The sequence below is a fragment of the Suricata suricatta genome, chromosome 2 (assembly GCF_006229205.1).
Source record: "Suricata suricatta isolate VVHF042 chromosome 2, meerkat_22Aug2017_6uvM2_HiC, whole genome shotgun sequence".
NCBI classification, from domain to species: domain Eukaryota; kingdom Metazoa; phylum Chordata; class Mammalia; order Carnivora; family Herpestidae; genus Suricata; species Suricata suricatta.
The window spans coordinates 13,695,941-13,703,582 of record NC_043701.1 but is presented as its reverse complement, the minus strand read 5'-3'; the positions used below and the strand labels follow the sequence as shown (position 1 = coordinate 13,703,582).

At 38.7% G+C, this 7,642-nt stretch overlaps 1 protein-coding gene across 2 annotated transcripts in view; it reads right to left on the bottom strand.

The window, feature by feature from the left end:
- The window catches only part of KDM7A (lysine demethylase 7A), a 97,240-nt gene that overhangs the window by 18,267 nt on the left and 71,331 nt on the right, over positions 1-7,642 (bottom strand). For both annotated transcript variants that reach the window (XM_029922675.1, XM_029922678.1), the window contains 2 exons: positions 7,172-7,263; positions 4,814-4,903 (listed from right to left, as the gene is read on the bottom strand). In XM_029922675.1, coding sequence (XP_029778535.1) covers positions 4,814-4,903; positions 7,172-7,263 — 182 coding nt within the window. The remainder of the gene's footprint in view (positions 1-4,813; positions 4,904-7,171; positions 7,264-7,642) is intronic.

Sequence of the window (7,642 nt, the reverse complement as noted above, 5' to 3'; positions counted from 1 at the left end):
CCACTTGAGGGGAAGAGCACTGGGTGTTGTATGGAAAACAATTTGACAATAAAATATTATGGAAAAAAAAATAAAATAAATAAAAAATAAATAAATTAAAAAAAAAAAAGTATAGCTGACTGAATACAGACTTTTGTAGGCTGACAGCACCTGCACCACCCTCTTCCCCCAGAATGTTAAAAGACTTTGCTTCACTCTCTTCTAGTTTTGCAGTGTCATTGTTGAGCAATCTGATACTATTCTGATTCCCAATGCCTTGTATAGAACTCATATTTCCCTAATGCTTTTTAGAATATACTGTTACATATTCTATAATGTGACTGCTGTGGGCCTTGACATAGATCTTTTCTCACGCAGTGTACTGAGCATTTTATAGGGGTCTCAATCTGGGAACATATGTCCTTGAATTCTAAAACATTTTCTTTGATTATTCCTTTGATGATCTCCTTGTTTTCTATGTTACCTCTTTCTGGACGTCCTACTATTTTGATGGTGACTATGTAAAACGCCTTCTAAATGTTCTGTCCTGTTTGTCTTTTTTCTATTTTATTTTTTAACTTTAAGGCAGATTTTTCCCAATTTTATCTTTCAGTGATTTTATATTGTTTCTACTATATTTCTAATTTCCAAGAACCCCTTTTCTTTCTTTTTTAAATATTCTTTGTTATAGCCACCTGTTCTTTTCCCACGGAAGCAGTATTTATTTACTCTTTTCTCTCAAAGATATCAATTATATTTGGGTTTTGGCCTAAAGATGTATTTGTTTATTGGTTGTTGTTTCCTTCAAATACTTTTCTTTTTTTCTTTTATTTTTGGTCTTTGCCTTCAAAACTCTTCTTGGTTCTCCACGCATTAAAAAAAAAAGCATTTATTACTTTATTTTATTTCTTTTTTAATGTTTAATTTTGAAGGAGAGACAGAGCATGAGTGTGGGTGAGGGGCAGAGAGAGAGCGAGACAGACAGACAGACAGAATCCGAAGCAGGCTCCGGGCTCTGAGCTGTCAGCACAGAGCCCAACACGAGGCTCGAACTCACAGATGGTGAGATCATGACCTTAGCTGAAGTTGGACGCCCAACGAACCAAGCCACCCAGGTGCCCCCAAAGAGAAAGCATTTAAAAAGCTAATTAATGTCAAGAAATTGTGGCAAGAGAACTAGATAAACATACTGGGGGGAGGGGGGATAATGTCTTAATTTACCTTATGCTATACATGAAAATTCATGATTGTCCATTTACCCAAATGTAAAAGCTTACAGGAAAAAAAAAAGTACCTTCAAATCTTGGGGTGGACAAAGATTTCTTAGGTGAATACAAAAAAGTACTATAAAAGTAAAGAAATTTATAAATTGGACTTCTTCAAAATTAAATTTTCTGCTTATAAAAAGCCACTATTAAGATTATGAAAAGGTAAGCTACAGGCTGGGGGTAAATACTCACTATATTCATCATATATGAATGCATGCAGGCCAAATGACAAAGAACTTGTGTCTAAGAGGGGCGCCTGGGTGGCTCAGTTGGTTAAGCATCCGACTCTTGATTTCAGCTCAGGTCACAATCCCAGGGCTGTGGGATCAAGCCCCATATCGGGCTCTATGTTGAGCGTGGAGCTTGCTTGGAATTCTCTCTCTCCCTCTCTCTCTGCCCCTCTCACAAAGAAGTTAGTTTTATTTATTTATAATAAATAAACATTAAAAAAAAAGAATGTGTCTAAGATATATAATAAACTCCTACAAGTCAATAATAAAAACAATCTAATTTCTTAAATGGGAAAAAACTTCCAACAGGCACTTCATAAGATATATAAAAATAGCCATGCACAAGAAAAGGTGCCCAACATCATTCATCTTCAGGAAGATGCAGATTAACACCACCACGAAACAGTATTACCATATGACGTGATAACGCTACTCCCATCCTCCGCCCCCCGCCGGAAATGAAAACCTATATTTACCACAAAAGACATACAAGGTTGTTAATAACAGTTTAATTCATACTGGCCACATCTGTATGTAACCCAAATATCCATCAACAGAAGAATGGAAAGCAAATCATGGCATATTCCTTCAATGGAATAACACTCAACAACCACAAAAGAGCTACAGGCAGATGCAACAACATGGATGAAACTCAAGAGCATTAAGTTGAAAGAAGCCAGACACAAAAATACTATAGACTACATGGTCGTTCTTAATTTGAAATTCAAGAACAGGCAAAGTAATCCATGATGAGAGCCAGAGAGGTCTGAATGGTGGTGGCTCATGACCGTTAGACTAGAATGGGGAGAAAAGACTTTCTGGGGTGACAAAAATGATTTATATGTCTCAGTTACAGTACTGGTTACACAACTGTCTGTTTTTGTCAAAACTCAAACTATACTTTTATGATCTATGCATTTCACTGTATGTAAAAAGAAAAAAGCTACTTGGGAGCTCTGTGTAAGTAGGGCTTTGTCAAGTGGTGGGTTTCACTGTAGGAAACTGCCCGGGTTATTCCACAGGAAGGTTTCAAATGGTCACTATCAGCGGATCTTCTCCTTGGCCTGGGAGGTGTAGGCCAGGGTGCCGGTGTTTGTGGAGAGTCAGGTGGAAAAAGAATCACTCACAGTAGGCTGTCACTTAATCCTCTTGTGTTCAGTATGTACCCATGTCCCTCAGCTGGGTTCAGCATCCCAAAGTCCAGCCTCAAGTTCACCCTCACAAACCACTAAACCTCTAGTTTTTGGCATGAGTTAAGACAGGGATTTGGAGATCAATTCATTTCTTAAACAGATCTGTAATCAATCCTGTTCTCAACCCCACCTCCACTCTTCTATACAGAGGGTCCTACCTCCCTAATTCCCGAGCTGTATGAAGGTTCTCCTTACAAGGAAGACCTGCTTCTTCTGGCCTTCACCCACTGCCCACAAATTGTGGCTCTCTCTAGCCTGCTAAATTGGTGATCACTTGTATACTTTTTTCCAGCTTCCAAAAATTCATGCTGGAGTTCATCTCTTGTCTTCAGGAATATCGTTTTTATTCTTTTCTTATCATTTTGGCTCCAAGAGGTGAGAGCTGTAAGTAGGTATGGTCAATATACCAAGTGTAGCCAGAATCCTCTTCTTTACTTGATTAAGTCAAAGTGCCCAGCTAAGGGATACAACACTTAGAAAGCACAAGCTAATTTACACTTCCTGACTGGCAGGACAAGAATACAGAACTTTATCTTTGCCAATTAGATATATGATCATTTGAAATCATAAATTATTTGGCAAAATGTAGCTGAATACTTTTTCACATATTGAGAACATTTTTCATGTTTTTATTGGTCATTTCTATTTCTTCTTTAGTGAAATACCTGTTTATTTTCCTGGCACGTTTTTCTACAGTCATTTTACTGCCTTCTATACGCTCAACTCTCCAGTTAAAAACAACAACAACACTTTGCTGGCTCTTTTTGCCCAGTTACTCTTCCAGGTATATCTCACCATTTAAAATCTGTAATATTAATTTGGAATTGACACATTTCAGAAATGACATTTATTCAACTGCTGTTTCACTTCTCTTAGTAATGATTTATAGTTTTTTTTCATATAGACTCACACCTTTCTTTTTTTTTTTAATGTTTATTTATTTTTAGGAGAGAGCATGAGCATGTATTTGAGTGGGGGAGGGGCAGAGAGGTGGAGGACAGAGAATCTGAATCTGGCTCTGCGCTGACAGCAGAGAGCACAATGCAGGTCTCAAACTCAGGACCTGTGAGATCATAACCTGAGCCAAAGTCAGATGCTCAACCAACTGACCACCCAGTGTCTTGCTTGAAGTGAAAGGAAATTAAGGCGAGGGATGGAGGCTACCTGTTATTTAACAGCTTAGATTCAGGCCCATACTTTTCTTATTGAGTATAGTCTTAGTTTTGGTTATCACAAATGAGATTTATATATATACTTATGCATCTACACTATATTTGAGATTATATACATGACTCAATTTAAAAATCTATCTATGCATAAATAAAATCTTTTTACATGCAATTACCACCACTCTTTAAAAACAGAAAATATTTTTTTACCATATCTGAACACATTGAGAATTATATGAAATATTTTATCCAAGGATATTAAACACAGCATTTCATTATTTCTTAGATGTATGCCTCTTTCCACTCCCCACACACAGCCTGAATCTAAGCTGTTAAATTACCAGCTAGCCTCCATTCCTCCACTTAATTTCCTTTCACTTCAAGCAAGACACTAACAGAGCCACCTTGCTGAAGAATTACTTTAATTAAAACCTACATTCTTTAATACCAAAAATAGTTTCTAATTAAAAAATGAAAACAACCAATCTCAGAGTATATGAGCTTTTATCAAGGGGCATGTCCCTAACCAAGCTGCTGGGACACCTCAGTCACGTGGGCCTCCCTGCCCCGCCCCACCAGCAGCAGCCCTCTCTCTCAACCAGCCTCACCTGGCTCCACTCACCATACAGTTTCTCTCTTTCTCTAATTACTTAACACATATTCATCTCTGCATAGCAGAAAGTAATGGGATCTGAAATTTTGTTTATTTTATATTTTTTTATTCTTGGAGTAAGCTGAAGAAATTCAAGTAACCTGGTAACCACTTCCTCATATCCTCAATCTGATATAATACTCTAAATTTCTCTGTAGGACCTTGGAAGCCTGAGAACCACCTGAATCCTCTTCCAAGATGCAGCTCATCCTATTCCCTCTAAGAGCATAAGGGCTTTTAAATGTTTGTATGTGATGGTGGGTGCATTTGCTTCTCAAAGCAGACAGTGACCAAGCATTCACATGATAGCATCTGCTCTTACCTCTATTGCGCGAATTACTTTTGAAAGTTCTTTAATAAGATGTCCAGGTCTGACATTGTCTGGAATCTCAAAGGCATGTTCAGATACAAGCTGGATTTGGGTTAACAAAGATAAGACAACCAAAGTTACTTATACTTTAATAAGTGAAAACTAACTTACTAAACAAATTTTGGATTCTCTAAGCAAATATTAATAAGCCAGGTCTCAGAGTTCACATTGTTGGTATAATACTCTTTAAGGAGAGCCTTATTAACATAAAATCCTCTTAGCTTAAAGATGGACTGACGGTCTTACATGAACTCTGCTTTATACTGAGAAGTAAACTTGTACTCTATCCCTCAAACCCACTGTAATTCTAACTACTACTATAATTAGTAAAGTGACTAATTAAGTCTAGCATTTAATTCATAGTACATAAAGATTTTTAAGTGGGAACACAGGCACTAAAATGATTCTATTTCATATGGGAGGTCTAACCTGAATAAATTTTTGTAAATTTTTTTTCTAATTTAATAGGGAAAAGATCGCACCGGTAGGAGAGAGGCACTGCCGAGAAACCGTACCTATCCAACTGCAAACTACGGCTAGAATTTCTTATGTATTTCTAAATCTTAACTGCTATACCTAAGAACATTTTGATTCTTTAGATGCATTTGATATACCAATTTTAGTTTTGCTTTACATCTTTTCCTTGGTTTTAGTGAAACGTATTAAAACAAACTAGTCACAACAGTAACAATAAGGGCTAACTACATGCCAGGCAAGGTACTGCGCTGTTAGGTGACTGTGCCCTCATTGACCCTCCCACCAACGCTACGACAAAGACAGTACTGTTCTCACTTTACATCGGAGGGAAAGAATGCACAGAGGTTCACTAGCTGATGAGCAGCATAGTTAGGATTTGAATTCAAACATCTGACTCCAGAGTCCATGCTCCTGACCACCAGACTAAGCTGCCTCTCCTCCCAGAGCAAGCAAACATTACCCTTTTAAAAGCACTGCGAGTGTGATGAATTAACAGGATTTACTGTTGATGAACTTCACTGGGCATCAAAATCACTTACAAAGTTTGTTAAAAACAGAGATTCAGATCCTACCACCAACCCATTAAATCAGTATGTCTCAGGGAGGGTCCAGGGAGTTTATTTTTCTAAAGCTCTAAAGGTGATTCTGATGAAAACAGGAGTTTGAGAACAACTTAACTGAAGTCTTCAGGAAACAAATTACACGGTTTTGCAACACATCCTTTATTTTGTTATGATCTGGTTATACAGTTTTGTAATCTGTTTATGCTTTTATGTGTCATCTAGATGATGACATCTCTGGCACGGGAAGACATAATTTTCTCTTTCCCCAATGCTCCCACAGTGCCTTGCTCTAGACGGTATGTAGCAATGTTAACACAGTGAAAAGAAGTAAAACAATTATTGGAAGGGTAACCTATTAATTACTGTCTCCAGTATCTCTTAAGAGCAGAATTTTTATTTGAAGTGGACATTCAAAAAATTAATATGGGAATGTATTTTCATCAGCTCACATATTTATCACCTATTAAAGAGTTGCATGTCAAGTTCCAGAAGGAAATAAAGATAAGCCAGTCCCTGTTCTTCAAGAGCTCACCACCTAGTAACAGGGATATGACTATGTTACCTTACAGACATTACTCAGAAGTCCACTGGCATAAGAAACATGCTACTAAGCATCAGGGAAGGACACGCGGCTTCCAAATGGGGATCTGGGATGACCTCGTGGAGGCAGGAGGACTCAAATGCCAACAGACCACATTTTAGTGAAAATGGAAGCTCCTGCTTGAAACTTGACCTCCCTTTTCCTTCATTTTTACAGGACAGGAGTACTTTGTCATTGCAGAGCCTCAACTTTAGTCCCAGATCCACTGGTATTCTTGGGCAAGTTACATACAACTCTTTGAACCTCAGTTTCTCCATATGTAAAATGGGGATAAGGGATATGGCACCACAGCCATATTTGATTTGAGAACTAAACAGGATTCTGGATATAAAGAAAGACTAAGTACAGTGATTTAGCACACGATACAAGACAAGCTCAAGTTACTTATTGTTCTGTATCTACATGTTCGTCCCTTAGTATCCTCAATATATTTGAATTACTTCCTTTTCCAGATGAAAGATTAAAGAAGCACTTGGGTACTCTATCCTCATCAGTGAAAACACAAGCCAGGACTTCCGCACGCCGAGTACGACACACCGCACGGCCTACTAACGCGTCCATTCCCTCGGCTGGGCCACTCAAAGTGCTGCTGCGGCGGCATGGGGACCGTTGCTTTAGATCTCGCCAATGGAAACAGTAGCCATCGTTTCCCCCAAAGAAAACACTTACTTCTTTCTTCATCCACAGTTTTAAAGCAGCATGCAGTGCCTTCACACCCTGTACCAGGTAAGTTTGAGGCTGGAAGCCGTCTTCTCTCAGCTCTGTGGGAACAGAAGCGGAGCGGGGACAGGTGTTACAATGGAGGAACAGGGCGAACTGCAGACGCTGAGCAGCCACCGGCTATCAGACCACGTGACTTCCAAGTGACCAGAGAGGAAAAAGTGAAACAAAAGGCAAGCAAGAACAAGAAATGGAATGATATCTAAGCGTAGTTGTACTAGGCGCTCAAGGCAAAAGGAAGCTCATTTAGGGCTGAGGAAGACACAAGTCACAAAACAATGTCAGTATGGATCGAGTCACGTGAACCCGAAAAATGGAAAACATTGCACTATTTTATCACTTGTGACAGAAGTGATAAAACCGAAGACAAGGTTTATCGCAAAAGTCAGGATAGCGGTTCTCTCTAGAAGGGAAGGCAGG